General features: G+C 38.9%; 2 protein-coding genes across 2 annotated transcripts; one reads left to right on the top strand and one right to left on the bottom strand.

Annotated features, from left to right (window-relative positions):
• The first annotated feature begins 680 nt into the window (after positions 1–680).
• On the top strand, positions 681–7,920 carry LOC137730762 (pleiotropic drug resistance protein 3-like). Its single transcript, XM_068469721.1, has 24 exons — positions 681–1,017; positions 1,105–1,228; positions 1,473–1,558; positions 1,876–1,960; positions 2,092–2,251; positions 2,345–2,421; positions 2,506–2,559; positions 2,664–2,754; positions 2,849–3,150; positions 3,248–3,529; positions 3,619–3,932; positions 4,010–4,170; positions 4,247–4,350; positions 4,436–4,589; positions 4,675–4,818; positions 4,916–4,989; positions 5,073–5,405; positions 5,522–5,812; positions 5,903–5,986; positions 6,081–6,214; positions 6,321–6,548; positions 6,647–6,818; positions 6,903–7,157; positions 7,514–7,920. The coding sequence occupies exons 1-24, from the start codon at positions 722–724 to the stop codon at positions 7,778–7,780; spliced, it is 4,272 nt and encodes a 1,423-aa protein (XP_068325822.1). The 5' UTR covers positions 681–721; the 3' UTR covers positions 7,781–7,920.
• Positions 7,921–8,173: 253 nt separating this feature from the next.
• On the bottom strand, positions 8,174–16,636 carry LOC137731677 (pleiotropic drug resistance protein 3-like). The gene is made up of 24 exons (XM_068470859.1): positions 16,236–16,636; positions 15,958–16,081; positions 14,875–14,960; positions 14,622–14,706; positions 14,188–14,347; positions 14,017–14,093; positions 13,888–13,941; positions 13,718–13,808; positions 13,324–13,625; positions 12,958–13,236; positions 12,337–12,650; positions 11,994–12,154; positions 11,805–11,908; positions 11,542–11,692; positions 11,317–11,451; positions 11,001–11,074; positions 10,505–10,837; positions 10,118–10,408; positions 9,860–9,943; positions 9,633–9,766; positions 9,243–9,470; positions 8,973–9,144; positions 8,626–8,880; positions 8,174–8,532 (listed from the first exon to the last, which is right to left on the bottom strand). The coding sequence occupies exons 1-24, from the start codon at positions 16,634–16,636 to the stop codon at positions 8,266–8,268; spliced, it is 4,362 nt and encodes a 1,453-aa protein (XP_068326960.1). The 3' UTR covers positions 8,174–8,265.
• Positions 16,637–17,508: the final 872 nt, after the last annotated feature.

The raw sequence follows: 17,508 nt of genomic DNA, 5'->3' as shown, positions 1-17,508 counted from the left end.
TTTATTATTTCTGAGAGCACATAATTTGTGTGTGTGAATAATTTCTCTTAACAAGTGAATATTTTTTTAATATTACATAATTACTGTTTTGTCCTTCTTATGTAAATATTATGTATCAAAAATAAGGATAAAATTGAAACAATAAGTATTAAAAAGGGTAAAATAGGGATATGATTGTTATTTTATCAAAAGGTACAAAATTATTATTTTACCCGCCATTTGTCAATAGTATGTGTATCAAAACTGAAGGTAAAATATAAAGAAAAAGGAAAAAAAGTTGACAAGAGTTTTCTTAATAGTTGTATAGATAAACAACTAGTCAGACAACAGGAACAACAGTAGGGCACATGATCCATCTCGGAAGATCAAGAGATTCAGAAAACGAAATGAAAGCTATTGGGGTGCACTTTTAATGTTTTGTTAAAGGTTTGATCTTTCCTAGAGATCGTTCACACAAGCTAAAAGTTATTTCTTGATACTATTTCTTGTTCACATTTGGAAATATCTGTGCAGTACTTGAAGAGTGATTTTCACTCGCAGAGGTGTGTTAAGCTAATTGGATAATTTAGTATACTCGCTATCTTACACCAAAATTCGGTTCTTTTTGCTACAAATTAGAATTGTTTAGAATATCGTCTTGTCCGTACTTCCTCTCAGTAAAGACTATATATACACGTCAAGAGGGACGCTTGGAGCACAGGCAAGCATATCAATTTTTTAAATGGAGCTAACACCAGTTGAAAGAAAGGAGCATTTAGTTATAGAGGAGGAGGATGAGGAAGTTCGGTTGCAGTGGGCTGCAATTGAGAGGCTGCCTACATATAAACGGTGCAGAACCGCGCTTTTTGACTTCGATGGTGGCGTAGGCGGCGGGGGGAAAGAGCATGCAGGGAAGAGGGTGGTTGATGTTACGAAGTTGAAAGCTGATGAGAGGCACCTGTTCATCGAGAAACTCATAAAGCACATAGAGCATGACAATCTCCGACTTCTGCAGAAACTTAGAGAAAGGATAGACAGGTACGTGTGCATTACAAATTTGACTTAGGGCTACTTAGAGAATCAAGGTTTATATCTAGTTTTAACTAACTAGAAGTTTTCTTCTAGAGTGAATGTGAAGTTGCCGACGGTGGAGGTGCGGTACAAGAAGTTGTTTGTGGAAGCGGAGTGTGATGTAGTCCAAGGAAAGCCACTCCCAACCCTATGGAACTCTCTTCAGAGCTTCTTATCAGTAAGTATGATTTAGACCTCTGTGACGGATTCAGAAGTTTTTCTTTCTTGCGGTCGAGATGAAGAACCTCTCGGATATTGTTTTCCAACCCTCTGAGGCATTTTAAGAAAACGTTTTGCCCCTCATTTTAACCAATTGGGCACATCAATGATGAATGAATTTGTTGAGCGGGCGCAACGTCCCCCTCTCGTCCCTCCCTAGAAGTATATGACATTATCTGATAAGTTAGATGGATTTTGAACAGGTTTTTACAAAGGCAATTTGGTGCAAATCTTCCGGAGTGAAGATGAGCATTCTATCAGATGTCAGTGGCATCATCAAACCATCGAGGTACCTGCTTCTATGCATGCTGAGTACCTAGAATTTATATTTCCAATTTTTACTTTTTGGAGAATTATGTACATACATAAAGCTGAGGACAAATGGCTGAAGCAAGAGTCAGCTAGCTTGAACTAGGAATTGCGTATTTGTATATTGCGGACCGAGACAGGAAAGTGAACCGGAAGTTGGTTTTGATTCAATAGTAGTCAATCGAGTTCTGTTTACTAGGATGTATTGAAATCCAAGTTATAATTAATCAGCATTTCAAGCCTTACTAGTTTCGGTAACTCGAAATTTTTTACTCATAAAGATGGTTTTAAATGCAGGCTTACTCTCCTTCTTGGTCCCCCTGGCTGCGGGAAAACCACCTTGTTATTGGCCCTTGCTGGAAAACTCGATAAATCTCTCAAGGCGAGTATTGCAAACCACGAAATTTACACAACTTCATTAGTATTCAGATGTTAATCTTAAAATAAATATATAATAGAGTGTAAACCGTGTTACAATCGTCATAAAAAACCTCATGTTTTTATTTTCTTCAGGTTGCAGGGGAGGTTTCTTATAATGGTTACAAGCTTGATGAGTTTGTTCCTCAAAAAACGTCAGCTTACATAAGCGAATACGACCTTCACATACCTGAGATGACTGTGAGGGAAACAATCGACTTTTCAGCCCGCTGTCAGGGCGTTGGCAGTAGAGCTGGTGAATTCCTTATCTCCTTTACTTTTGCATTTACTATCGGAAATAGTTGTTTACATCTATTGATATATGAAGTTCAATATCGAGTATGCACAGATACAATGATGGAAGTGATCAGAAGGGAAAAAGAAGCTGGAATAGTACCTGATCCAGACATTGACACCTACATGAAGGTAGATGTGAAATCTTATGACATCCCCTCTAATGTATTTTAAACCATGTTACATAATGTTTAGAGATTAACACAATACTTTCAGGCAATTTCAGTTGAAAGACAAAAGCGAAATCTGCAAACCGATTATGTTTTGAAGGTAAATTTTCTCCAACCAGTGTTGGCATTAAGTACTTAATTAAAAACTAGATGTCTCTACTCAATTTGAAGTGAAAATTGAATTATAATGTTTTCGCCTCTTAGATCCTCGGACTGGATACCTGTAGTGACACAATGGTTGGTGATGCATTACAAAGAGGGATTTCAGGTGGCCAGAAGAAAAGGCTGACAACAGGTAGTAAATCTTGCAGTCGAGCGAAGCTGGAATTTCATTACTTCCCATGTTGGAATATTTCAAACATGACATTCCCTTTCTGTTCAATATTCAGGAGAAATGATTGTAGGTCCTACAAAAACTCTGTTTATGGATGAAATATCAACTGGATTAGACAGCTCGACGACCTTTCAGATAGTTACCTATCTTCAGCAGTTGGTGCACATCACAGATGCAACTGCATTGGTTTCACTCCTTCAACCAGCCCCTGAGACCTTTGATCTATTTGATGATGTAATATTAATGACAGAGGGGAAGATAGTTTACCACGGTCCTCGTAGCCAGGCACTTCAGTTTTTCGAAGATTGTGGTTTCAAATGCCCAGCAAGAAAGGGTGCTGCAGATTTCCTTCAAGAGGTGCCAAAACATGTTTTACTTGTCATTTCTCTTTTCGTCCAATACTTCATACCGAATAAAAAAGGGAAAAAAATTATGTATTTCGAACCCTTTACAGGTAATCTCAAAGAAGGATCAAGCACAATACTGGAAGCATACCAACATTCCCTACGATTTTGTTTCAGTGGATCAATTTTCTCAACTTTTCAGAGAAAGTTACCTGGGGAAGAAGTTAAATGATGAGCTTTCGGAACCATATGATAAATCACAGTGCCATGAAAAGGCCCTATCATTTACCACTTACTCAGTGAGAAAAAGGGAATTGTTCAAAGCTTGTATGGGCCGAGAGCTGCTTCTTATGAAACGAAATTCCTTTGTATACGTATTCAAAACAGTGCAGGTTAAGTGTCTACTGTTCCACTATTCGTAGTTGTACTTCTGTAGCTTGACTCGAATCACTAACATATTTTCAATCTCCTTTTTACACAGCTTACCATCATTGCATTTATTACAATGACGGTATTTATACGAACTCAAATGGCTGTGGATCTGACAAGTGCAAATTTTTTGATGGGCTCATTGTTTTATACCCTCGTTCGACATATGACCAATGGAGTTGCAGAGCTGTCCTTGACTGTTACTAGACTTCCAGTTGTTTACAAGCAAAGGGGATTCTATCTGTACCCGGCATGGGCGTATTGTATTCCAGCTTCTCTCGTGAAGGTTCCATTTTCGCTACTTGATTCAGCACTATGGACAGCCATAACTTACTACGTTATTGGGTTTAGCCCGGAAATAACAAGGTAAAAGCAGTTCATACTGACAACAGAACAAGAAATTCCAGACCAATAAATAACAATCCCTCATATATGGTTTTTAGGTTCTTCCGTCAGTTTCTTGTGCTATTTGCTCTGCATCAATCATCAACATCAATGTGTCGTTTAGTCGCTGTAATCTTCCGAACTATGGTTCTTGCATCAACTTGTGGTACTTTCATGTTAGTGGTAATGTTTTTATGTGGAGGCTTCGTTTTGCCACAACGTAAGTCCATTTACCAGTTTTTTCCCCCTTTCATTACACGCAATAACGACTAGACTAATAAGGTGTGAAATTGCAGCCTCTTTACCTTCTTGGTTGAGGTGGGGATTCTGGTGTTCTCCTATGACTTATGCAGAAATAGGTACAACTCTAAACGAATTCCTTGCTCCTCGATGGCAAAAGGTAAAACTCGAGATGATATGAATTCTTTCAGTCCCAAACCAAGTTACATAACGTTACCAACAGCTTTACTTCATTCTTCCTTTAGGTTACAAATGGAAACACAACCTTAGGAAATGAAGTTCTAACCAGACATGGATTGAATTTTGATGGCTATTTCTTTTGGATATCGGTTGGAGCACTGTTTGCGTTCACAGCACTTTTCGATCTTGGATTTGTTTTAGCCTTGACTTACCAAAATCGTAAGTTCATTTTAATTGACAGATCATATTGTTTGGTATTACAATACACTCTGTCACTTTAATTCTAAGCTTTTCCTATATGCAGCTACAAAGATGTCTCGCGCAATTATTTCGGGAAAAAGGTTATCCAAATTACAAGGAAAGGATGCTTGCAACACCAGTGAACAGTCGGAAAATGAAGCAACTCCAGCTTATTCTTCCCAAACTGTGCGAGGAAAATTCAACTGCGGTGAGAAGTTCATGCTCGATTTCATATCTTTTATTCAAAACATTGACCAAAGAATGTTTATAACTGAATTATTGAAGCGTGTTGGTCGGTTATACAGGGAGGATGGTCCTGCCATTTGAGCCACTGACAATCTCATTCAAGGATGTGCAGTATTACGTTGCAACCACGCCGGTAAATCATACTAAATTTTTGGATATGGTTGAGAGACAGTTATTGTTATTTGATGTATGCTAATCTCATTTTTTTCCCTAAAGGAAATGAGAGAGCATGGATTCAAGCAGAAAAAGCTTCAGCTGCTTAAAGACATTAATGGAGCATTCAGACCGGGAATTCTCACAGCACTGATGGGTGTGAGTGGGGCTGGAAAAACAACTCTTATGGATGTTCTTTCGGGAAGGAAAACCGGAGGTACCATTGAGGGAGATATAAGAATAGGAGGGTATCCGAAGGTCCAGAAGACATTTGCAAGAATATCGGGTTACTGCGAGCAGACTGACATACATTCTCCACTTATCACAGTAGAAGAATCGGTTAGGTACTCGGCTTGGTTGCGGTTGCCACCCGAAACTAATCAAGACTCAAAAGCTGTAAGAAGATTCTCTCAATTTATCAACTATATTACAATTTCCGACAATTTAAAGGAAACGGAATTGAGTTAGAACTAGAGTTCACAATATCTTATAGGAGATTTTTATCCATGCAGAGATTTGTGGAAGAAGTAATCGAAACAATTGAACTGGAGGATATAAGAGATTCTTTAGTTGGCATTCCTGGACAAAGTGGCCTATCAACCGAGCAGCGTAAAAGGCTGACAATTGCAGTGGAGCTTGTTTCCAATCCATCAATAATATTCATGGATGAACCTACATCAGGTTTAGATGCTAGAGCAGCTGCGATTGTCATGCGTGCAGTGAAGAACGTCGTTGCCACAGGAAGAACAACTGTGTGCACAATTCACCAACCAAGCATTGATATCTTCGAGTCTTTCAATGAGGTAGTAAAAGAAGCGCTTTCTTTCCAAAAAAAAAAAAAAGAAATCAAATGATAAAAGCCAATCACTGAAGGAAGACATTGATTTTTGCAGTTAATTTTGATGAAAACGGGTGGACAAATCATCTATTCGGGAGCTCTTGGTCATAACTCGAGTGAACTCATCGAATATTTTGAGGTATGCACATAATTCTAGCTCCATATTCTTCTACTATTCTTAAAATTTCTTAAGCATATATATTAACTAACTCTTATATTCCACCATCCAACAGCGGATTCCTAATGTACCAAAGATCAAAGACAATTACAACCCGGCAACATGGATGTTAGAAGTTACTTCTGCTTCGGTAGAGGCAGAACTCGGTTTGGATTTTGCCAGCATCTATAAAAATTCTACTAAGTATAGGTAAACTTGATCTGCTAAACATGTCATACATGAGCTTCGTTTTTATTTCAGTTTTAACTAATAAGTCAATCTTAACACATAAATTGGGGGTTTTTTTCATTTGTAGAGACACAATTGAGTTGGTAAAACAGTTGAGTGAAGCAAAGCCAGGTTCAAAAGACTTGCACTTTCCCACTCATTTTCCCCAAAATAGTTGGGTGCAGTTCAAGGCCTGCCTTTGGAAACAACACTTGTCCTATTGGAGAAGTACCGAATACAATCTAGCGCGTTTCATGTTCATGATCGCTGTATCAGTCATGTTTGGGGTAATCTTCTGGCAGAAAGGGAAGGAAATGTAGGTCCTGTTTTCGAGAAACCTGCCCTATCATCATAAATAAATCAAAACGACAAACCTACTAGCCTCTAAATCCTCTGTTTTTCATTTTCCTGCAGAAATAATGAGCAGGATTTGTTGAACGTACTTGGGTCCATGTACATTGCCGTAATATTCCTAGGAATAATCAATTGCTCAGGAGTTCTGCCTTATATCGCAACTGAGCGCACTGTTTTGTACCGTGAAAGGTTTGCCGGGATGTACTCATCAAAGGCTTATTCATTTGCACAGGTTCATACATTTCAAGTACTTATTTCGTTGCAGAGGAAAAATTAAAAATCTTCACACTTTAAGCTAAATAGTTAAATGTTGCAGGTTGCCGTTGAAATACCTTACACAATGTTGCAAGCAATTTTGTATGTGGCTATTACATATCCTACCATAGGGTTCTTTTGGTCACCTACTAAGGTTTTCTGGTACTTATATGCAACATTTTGCACATTTCTATACTTTGTATATCTTGGGATGCTGATAGCTTCTTTGAGCACAAACCTCGACGTAGCTTCCATTCTGGCGACTGCAGTCTACACCTTACTGAATCTTTTTGCCGGCTTCCTCATGCCCGGACCGGTAACTGAATCCAACCCTTTCTAAATTTCGATGGTTTTGTGTTAACTGTATTAGCATTTGAGCACTTGGAAATACTGTAACCATGTACATACATGTAAAATGAGCCTAGCTGACGCAGTATTGCTAATTCATGTGTTAATAAAGGACAATTGGCCTAAATAATCAAATTTCAAATCTCAACTGCTAAAATAATCCCTTTTTCAATATGTCGTTGATATTTGATTTTGATCGATTTCATAAGCAAAGTTTGATATCTAATCACTTAGTAAATATACAGATTATAATATGAGTAGATTAGGAAAGCATTACATTGTGTCGGGGAAATGACCTAGCTGACCATTATGTTATATGTGCAGAAAATTCCAAAGTGGTGGGTTTGGTGCTATTGGATATGTCCTACATCATGGTCCCTAAATGGCCTACTGACTTCACAATATGGAGACATGAGCAAAGAAATAGTGATCTTTGAGGAGCATAAAACCGTTGGTTTCTTCCTACAAGATTACTTTGGTTTCCACCATGATCGTTTAGGCCTTGTGGCTCTTGCTCTCATTGCTTTCCCAATTGTTTTTGCTTCCCTATTTGCCTATTGCATTGGGAAATTAAATTTCCAAAGAAGATAGGGAAAAAAAATATATACATGTCCTATCTTTAATGTTGAGCTGTGGAAATGTATCAGTGAATAAAAAACTTAATAGAAATTTGTAATGGTAAATTGGTGGTTAAGATGGAATACGAATGTTGGAATTACTTCAGTGGTAGTTCAACGATATATGTACGCTGATAAATATAATTTCGTATTTCATGGTTAAACCATTTATGAAAAAAGCTTGATAATTTTAATTTCGTAACCAACTTGTTATTCACGAAATTCAAATGCAAGATATTCCCTATATTAGTAAAGATAAATAGTACTAAACCGTACAAATTTTGATAAATATATCTTAGCCGTTCGATACTTGTCGAAACCCGTCCAATTTTTGACTGGAAAGTTGGTACAAATTTTGTAAATGGTGATTCAAATGAAATATGATTGAAAGAATTTATTGACAAGTATACATAATTCATACATATATCTGCAAGATCCAGAAAAAAATCCTCAACTTCTCTACCTCCTCTGGAAGTTTAACTTTCCAATGAAGTATGCGAAAAGAGAAGCAAACGCAATGGGGAGGAGAATAGAAACAGCAGCAACAAGGCCTAAAAGGTTGTAGTCAAACCCGAAGTAATCTTCTAGGAAGGCAGCGACAGTTTTAGTCTCTCCGAACGCCTGGATTTCCTTCTGCATATCTCCATACTGCGAGGTAAGCATTCCGTTTAGGGCCCATGATGTAGGGGATAAATAATACAACCAGAGCCACCACTTCGGTATGTGCTGCATCAAGCAAACAATAGGCTCCAGTTAGTTTTCTGCGTGTAATTATTTCTCCGAAGTGTAAATTTTAAGCTAAATGATTCGCAAACTTACCGGCCTTGGAATGACAAACCCGGAAAACAAGTTCAGCATTGCGTACGAAGCTGAAGCCACGATCGCGGCCACCTGAACATTTGGTGTCAACGACACTATCAGCATTCCTAGGTAATTGAAGCTTAGTAGTATGCAGAACATGCTATAGAACGACCAAAATATCTTGTAGGCAGACCACTGGTAACCGATCATTGGGTATGTGATCGCAACATAAATAACTGCTTGAGTGAACGAGTAAGGAACCTCAACCAGTACCTACAAAATGTTGATGAGTTTCTTAAATTAGACTTAGATGACTCACAAATTGTTGATGAATTTATTAAAGTTGCGTTAAAAAGAACTAAAACCTGTGCGAACGAATAGGCCCATGAAGAGAACATTCCTGCAAATCTTTCTCGGTATAGAACATTCCGCTCTGTGGCAACGTATGGTAGAACTGTTGAGCAATTGTTTATGCCAAAGAATATTACTGCACAGAACATTGAACCATACATATTGAAGAGGTCTTGCTGGCTATTTCTGTGAAACACGAAAGTTATGGTCAGTAAATCATCTTTAAACGAAAATCATGAAGTTTTGTGGTTTATACGAGCATAAACAAAACTTTGCAGACTAACATTTTATTTCCTTGATCCCAGAACAGTATTCCGAACAGCAGAGATGCGCAAAACATAAATATTATGCGTGTCAGATTATATGAAGGACTTCTCCAATACGACAAGTTCTGTTTCCACAGGCAAGCTTTGAACTGCCCCCAACCGTTCTGTGGAAAACGAGTAGCAAAATGCATTTCGTTTGAACCAGGAGATGGTGAACACAATTGCTTGGCTAAATCCTTGTTCGTCCTAAAGTCAGAAGAGCGAGAGTCGTGAGTAACCAAGTTGACATGTGGATGCAAATGATAAATAATAACAATATGAATGTATACAATTTGGATGTAGTCTTCGTGTTTACTAGCGTTTGCACAAATGAAGGGGAAGAGAGGTGCGGGATCACATTATGCTTACCCATACAAGGCGGATTCCCTATATATTTGCGCAAAATCTATACCAAGCTCAGATTCCACAGATTTTGAAGTAACTTCTAACATCCATGTCGCTGGATTATAATTGTCTTTAATTGAGGGCACCCCGGGAACACTCTAGCGAAATCAAGAAAAGTGGATCAGGACTAAACGATTATATGTTTTCCAGAGACAAGTTAATGCTATGTAAAATAGCAGTTGTTCAACTACCTCGAAGTACTCAATGACCTTGCTTGAGTTCTGCCCCAGTGGACCGCAATAGATTATGCGTCCCCCGGTTTTCATCAGAATCAACTGCAGTGAAGGTGTGAACCATTGTTATTCAAAGGACATATAAGTGATGTATCATGTCAATGAAAGAAAAAACTGATCAAACACAATATTTCCGAGTTCAAGTGCGAAAAAAGCACAAAGTCATGATGAAACTTTTGAGATCAATTACTTTAAACTTCAGAAAATCACTTTTACCTCATCAAATGCCTCGAAAATATCAATACTTGGTTGATGGATGGTGCAAACAACCGTTCTTCCTGTTGCAGCAACATTTTTCACTGCTCTCATGACAATAGCAGCTGCCCGCGCATCTAAACCTGAAGTTGGTTCATCCATGAACATGATCGATGGATTGGCAACGAATTCCACAGCTATGGTAAGCCGTTTGCGCTGCTCAGTTGATAAACCACTTACTCCTGCCATCCCCACTAAGCAATCTTTAATCCCGTCTAGCTCAATAGTTTCGAGGACCTCCTTTACAAATTCCTGGTGAAGGAAGGAAAAAAAATTATCATGCAATTTAATTTGAATGTTCAACTCAAGCACCATTGAAATACTCATGTTCTTGAAAAGATAGCATACGGCTTTAGTATTAGAATCGATATGAGAAGGGAGGCGCAGCCAAGCAGAATATACGACTGATTCTTCGACAGTTATTTGTGGAGAATGTATGTCATTTTGCTCACAGTAGCCTGATACCCTAGCAAATGTATCTTGAACCTTAGGGTACCCTCCAATTCTTATCTCCCCTTCAATGGTACCACCAGTTTTCCTTCCACAAAGAACATCCATGAGAGTTGTTTTCCCAGCCCCGCTGACTCCCATTAATGCCGTTAGAATACCTGGCCCGAAAGAACCTGTAATATCAGATAGGAGCTGAAGCCTTCTCTGTGTAAAGCCCCGCTTTCTCATTTCCTGCAACGTAAATAAAGATAGCAGAACTAGCCATATGAGCTGACATTATTCATTCCTTGCATTTCTGATCTCCTCAGAATTGAGAGAGGGAGAGAGAGAGAGAGAGAGAGAGAGAGAGAGAGAGAGAGAGAGAGAGAGAGAGAGAGAGGTTCTGAATGATTACCAAAGGAGTGTCAACATAGTATTGTACATCCTGAAATGCTACTGCTAGGGGCTCAAATGGTAAAACCATCCTCCCTGGAAAAGAGAGAAAAGAGAAGCAGAATAAGATCCCTTATGTATCTTTTTCCTTTTTTGATACAAGCGGTATTCTACTTCAAACTAATACAAACTGTGGGGAAGGGGATTAGAACTCAGGTGCATATGGAGAAGAACATAGCGAAGTGGCTACACTTGGTATGCATCTAAATATAAAAGAAGCCCACCCAATTTACTATATCATTAAATAAGCAAAGATGAAAAACGAAAATTCTCCTCACCCTTCTTGGCTTCTGCAGTAGTGCTAGGTGCACTAGTGGGTTTCCGCTCTGTATCTATATCGGTTTTTCTGTCTCCTTTTCCTTGCAGTTCATGATACCTTTCGTAAGAAATAATAGCAGGAGGCCTTCCGGGAGCTGAACAGAAAACGAGGGCTACTTAACAAAACCAGAATAGAAAATATTGCTGCTTAAAGTGGCGAAGTGATGGATGGAGAAGAAACTTACACTTCAAGAAAGTCAAAGCTAAGGTGAAACCAACATTGAATAATACCGTGAACCCTACTAACGCGCCAAGTGATATCCAATAGAAATAGCCTTCAAAGTTTAATCCACGGCTTTCGAGTACTTGTTGACCGAGAGTTGTGTTTCCATAAACCTATTGAGTACAAGTAAAGAGCAAAGTCACTAATCGATGGAGGAATAGCTCTACCATTGCTTTTATGTGCTGTGTTTAGTGATAGTACAACGCTGGATGGTAATTTTCTCACCTTTTCCCACCGGGGCGTTAGGAATTCGTTAACTGTTAATCCTATCTCCCCATAGGTCAAGGGAGAAACCCAAAATCCCCACTTCATCCAAGCCGGCATATATGCTGCAACAAAACATCGTCTAAGTATGACTTAGAGTAGCAGAATTTGTAGGTATAAAACTGGGAAAAAGCTAATGAAATATCTTACATTTTGGTATAACAAAACCACCAAATAGTAAAACAGACAATATTGCTGAAGTACCAGCTGTCATAGCAGCACCCACAGTTTGAAAAACCGAAGCAATAAATCGAAACATGGATATTGATGTTAGGTGCATAGCGAAGAGTAGAAGGAACTGGCGAAAGAACCTGCAAAACACGTGCAAGAGCTACAATCATATTCCGGACATCTAACCAGAGCGTTTATATTTATTCGTCACAAGTTCAGGCAAAGCTATAGACACGACCGAAGCATAACAACTCTTTCAAACATGTGACAGTCTATTACTTAACCATCTTACTAAAATCTGAATATTCGACCGCTGACTCACCTTCCAACCTCAGGGGTGTAACCGATAACATAGTATGTAAGAGCAGTCCAAACAAAAGCCTCCAAGCACGATAGCGGAACCTTTAGGATGGCAGCTGGGATTGCATAAGCCCAAGCAGGATAAAAACACAACTCTTTCTGTTTGTAGAAAACCACAATTCTTGAGACAGTCATTGACAATTCCGGGAATCCATCAGCAAGAAGTATGATGAGTCCGTAGAATAAAGAGCCCATATAATAATTTGCGTGGATCATGTCGATAGCCATTTGAGTCCGGAGGAAAACGGTCATTGTTATTGAAGAAATAATGACTAGCTGCAGGAAGAAAGAACACAAAAATTCTTCTAAATAACAAAGTGGATCAGATAGAAAAATGTTATAAACTAAGCCGAGAAATCTTCAATAGGGCAACTTGATCATGTGGCTGGCCAGCTACCCTCACAAGGGAACTAGCTCCCCCGTGTTTAGGTAACATCCGGCCCCACATACGTTAAAACCCAATGCATGGGTCCCACTCCTCGTGAGAGTGCCTGAGGAGCCACATTCTATCCTACTGAAGTTTTTCTCAAACTAAAACACGTAAATATGAGGGAAAAGGAAGAAAGAAAAAAAAGGAAGCTACCTGAACTGATTTGAAAACATAAATAAAAGAATTTCTTTTCATCAGAAGAAATTCCCTCCTTGTGCAGGACTTAAAAAGCTCCCATTTAGGTAATGAGTATTTTCTAAAGGATAGAGCATCCTTGTGGCTTTGAGCCTTATCGAATGGCTTCGAGAGCTCCTCGTTTAACTGCCTGCCTAGATGTCCATCCTTGAACTTCTTAATGAACTGATCGACCGAAACGTAGCTATAAGGTTGAGGGCTGTCCCAATACTGCACTTGATCTTTTCTAGACATAACCTGAAGCAAAACAAGATCGTTTTTCTCTATTCAATGGTATAGAAAATAAGACAATTCGATTAAGATATGAGTACGACAATAACCTACCTCCTGAAGGAAGTCTGCAACACCTTTCCTTTCTGGGCACTTAAACCCACACTCCTCGAAAAATTTGACAATAGAAGTTCTTGGCCCGTGAAACACAATCTTCCCTTCTGCCATTAAGACAACATCATCGAAGAGATCAAATGTCTCTGGTGCAGGCTGAAGAAGTGAAATCAACGCGGTAGCATCTGAGATATGCACGAAATGCTGAAGGCAAGATACGAGTTGGAAAGTGGTGGAACTATCTAAGCCGTTAGATATTTCATCCATGAACAGAGCTTTTGCAGGTCCAATGATCATCTCCCCTGCATAATACAAAAATAAGTCGACTCTTATTTGATTTGACTCCGGGAGCTGAAATGCGCGTGTGCAACATTTAGTGTTATGTCAACACTACCTGTAGTCAACCGCTTCTTCTGGCCGCCGGATATTCCTCTTCTTATGGGATCTCCTACCGATGTGTCAGCGCAAAAATCAAGACCAAGTATCTGCAAGACATTAGACAGTGAACAAGTCAGCAGCTTACAACAATCTGATTGAAACACACTTCGTGGGGAATTCAAATACCTTAAGAATATAATCAGTTTGAAGTGTATTTTTCAGTCCCTTAACAGATGTAGCCTGCAACAGACAATTTCGATCACAGTTAGACCGATGAATTTATGAAGAACACAATGATCAGGGCATCGTAGGTACCTTCATGTAAGCATCTATGTCCGGATCTGGGACTATTCCTGCCTGCTTTTCCCTTCTACTGACTTCCATCATAATCTCTATTTGCACAAAATAACAAAAAATGATAACCAATGTGATAGGTTACAATATTCGAACTTGCTATTCTATTGCAGGCAAGGCAAGAATGCTTACCAGGTCGGCTTCCTACACCTTGACAACAGGCAGAGAAATCGAGTGTTTCCCTCACGGTGATCTCTGGAATATGCACATCCTGTTGGCTTACATAAGCTGAGGTTTTCTGAGGAACAAACTCTTCTAGTCCATGACCGTTGTAACATAGTTCACCGGAAACCTATCAAAACAAAATGAATACTAAAATAGTCCGAAGCGTACACTCTTGTGCAAATGTAGCGTATTCATAGGATTCATTACAAATCATGATCAACTCAGGAACCAATCTCTTGAGGCGTTACATAACCAACTGATACTGAATCAACTTCATTAAGTACATTAGTTAAAACACAGGTTCGTCTTTCTCCGATTCTGTGAAGAATTCTAAAGCTTTTTCAATTTTGTTGTGATCCCTTATTCAAAACAATGCAGTGCCTTTTAGCGATTGTACGTACCTTGAGAGAATGGCTTAGCTTCCCTGCGAGTGCCATCAAAAACGTGGTTTTTCCAGAACCCGGAGGGCCAAGCAATAAGGTCATCCTGCAATGAAAAGAAGCCAAAGTTGGTTAACTCTAAGTTGCTTTGCTTATTCACTTCCTAATATCCTTCTAAAATTGTTCTAAAAATCTTAAAAAAACAGGTGAAATTTACTAAATTCTGCAACAGCCACAAATTTTTAAGCTAGAAACCAAGATTAAAGAAACTAACCTTCCCGGCTTAATAATTCCACTGACATCTTCAAGGATGCTTATCTTGGCATTGCGTGTTTTTGAACCTGGCAGTTCTGCGATGCCCTGTCATAAACAGAGCTCAAATGACTAATTTACCAGTTGATTCACTCGGAGATTATAATAATAAAACATGAAACTCATAACTTTAGGTAGCGGAGCCAAAAATCTTTGTGGGTGAGGGCCTTTCGTATATGTATTGAGAAAAATTTTCGAACTCATAACATGAGCAATCGAAGTAAGCTTCACAAAACTAAAAGACCCACTAAATTTAATACAGAGAATCAAAAGAAGTGTAGAATACAACTAAGTGGGAGGTAGAGAGCAAAGTACTAGTAAAAATTTGGAATTAAGGGTAGAAAGTACAAAGAAATTTGGTTTGAATCGTTTGACAGAAAAAGGAGGGCAACAAGGAAGGTTGCAACTAATAGTTGATTAGGTTGCATTGAAAGTTGATTTTAAAATTTCATCCCGAGTTTCACTAAACCACAAAGACAATAAACAAAACTGTTAGAAAAATCTAAGACACAACATCTTCTTCACGAGGACAATTCATTTTTAACCTCATGTCTCACGGTTCTACAACTGCAGGCTTGAGGTTGCTAGAAATTTCTTCTTACACAGTGGTCAAGATGGGCCTGATGTTAAGGATAGTTTATCTTGATTTTCTGTTGTAATTAGTCATTGGACAGTTAGTTTGTTATTGGACAGTTATAGGTTAGTTTTTGATGAGCTGTCAAAATATAGCTCACTGTATAAATATCTCTATACTCTAATTATTCAAAGTAATGAAAATACTTTCCTAATACCTGAAACCACTCTGGTCCCTTAGTGGCTCCGCCCATGTTAGGTATCATAGCAGGCGGTAAATCAATCGAGGTTTTAAGTTAAGGTGAAGAAATTGGAGGTTCCACAATAAAACCAATTGACAATATGAGGAATATACCAATTATATATAAGCACGTGCAAGGTCCCTCCTTTCTCTGACATGGGATTTACTCTCAGCATAGGCAGATAGTTTCCAATTTAGAAGATCCGGAGTCATATGAATTAGGATACTTACCAAAATCATACCCTTTAGAGCATTCCATAGAGTGGGCAGGGGCTTGCCATGAACTACCTTACACTCTGCTTCCACACAGAGATTCTCATATCTCACTTCCACCGTGGGCAACTTCACCCCAACCCTGCAAGGCCAAGACGAATATTAATATTTTACCGGAGTTACTGTGTGACGTTTAATTTCCAGAATAAGTAAAAACTTGCAATACAAGTAACCGTGTGCATTTGTGCTCAAAAGTACATATTTAGAAACCCGAAAAGAAGAAGAAAGAAGCTTACTTGTCGATTCTCTGTTTAATCTTCTGCAGTAGTTGAAGGTTATCATTCTCAATGTGTCTGATGAGCTTCTCTATGAAAACACGCCGTTCTTGCCCTCCAAGCGTGGTAACATCGACCACCCGTCTCCCCTTGGCATCTCCTTTCGCTGACTCGCCATCATAATCATCGAAAAGAGCGGTCGTAATCCTCTCAAAAGTGGGCAGTCTCTCAACTGCAGCCCAATGCAAGTCATGTTCTTCATCACCAACACAACCTTCATCATTGTCTCCTTCGGCATTGACAGTGGTGGTGCTTCGCAAACTCGAGGCGTGGCTTCGAAACGAGGATCTTATGCCCCTCCCAATCTCCGCTAACTCGAGCCGGAAAGACTCTATTTCGTCTGCCCCTGCCAACTGAGCCATTGTCAGATAGAACAAGAGATGGATGAACTCAGACAGATATAAATAACCATCGGAAGCCAGAAAACATGGCAGTCAATGATGCATCGCCATGCGTCATGGTTTGATAATGCAAGGAAGAGGCAGTTCAACCAACTTAATTTAATCGTTAACAAAGACTTAAACCAATTAACAATAACTAAAACAGTAGCATAATTTTGAACACCAACCTAAACAAAGGCGCATGGTTCTCACTGTTCAATATAAAACTCACTAATTTACATATACGAATCATAAAAGATTCCCTTGACTTCCTTTAATACGCGAAAAACTCGCGTTGGACAGCATGATAGGGGCTGTTTTCACACCGAGTTGAATTATAGTGGGGTCGGATGATATGAAAATGTAGGGGTTACGTGTTTTTGTGAGTTTAAAAATTCCTTTGACTTTATTTGATACGAGAGAAACTTATTTATGGTTCCTATCTATGTTAGCTATTTCAACGAGTGAAACTAGTTTGAGGCGACTGCAACCAAAATTTAAGAGTTTTATGCTTTTGTGAAAGGTTCTCTATGAATAACGTAATTTAGATGCTGTTGTTATCTAACGTGAGGTATGATGGGATCAAAAGACAACCATTACTAAATGATTACAAGTCTTTTCTTCTTACACAAGAAAAAGTAAACAAATCATTATTTTATTTAAACCACAAAGCACCTTGTTTGCCGAAAGGGATCCTCTTCGGATCCCTTCCTCCTAATCTACCAAACCAAGAGATCCGTGCTGTTGAACTTTGATCCAACGGCTACAAACAGGGGCCCACTTTAAAAGTTATAATAACTTCAGTTGTTGGATCAAATTTCAACGGCACGGATCTCCTGATTTGGTGGATTAGG

The sequence above is a fragment of the Pyrus communis genome, chromosome 4 (genome assembly GCF_963583255.1).
Source record: "Pyrus communis chromosome 4, drPyrComm1.1, whole genome shotgun sequence".
Lineage (NCBI taxonomy): Eukaryota > Viridiplantae > Streptophyta > Magnoliopsida > Rosales > Rosaceae > Pyrus > Pyrus communis.
This window is presented reverse-complemented; position numbering and strand designations above follow the sequence as displayed.

Coding starts and splice junctions, on each gene's coding strand:
- LOC137730762 (XM_068469721.1), top strand. CDS start 722: ATGGAGCTAACACCAGTTGAAAGAAAGGAGCATTTAGTTATAGAGGAG. Junction 1,961..2,091: donor AACTCGATAAATCTCTCAAG/GCGAGTATTGCA, acceptor TATTTTCTTCAG/GTTGCAGGGGAGGTTTCTTA. Junction 3,151..3,247: donor CTGCAGATTTCCTTCAAGAG/GTGCCAAAACAT, acceptor AACCCTTTACAG/GTAATCTCAAAGAAGGATCA.
- LOC137731677 (XM_068470859.1), bottom strand. CDS start 16,636: ATGGCTCAGTTGGCAGGGGCAGACGAAATAGAGTCTTTCCGGCTCGAG. Junction 14,707..14,874: donor GGAATTATTAAGCCGGGAAG/GTTAGTTTCTTT, acceptor TTTTCATTGCAG/GATGACCTTATTGCTTGGCC. Junction 13,809..13,887: donor AAACTGATTATATTCTTAAG/GTATTTGAATTC, acceptor AATGTCTTGCAG/ATACTTGGTCTTGATTTTTG.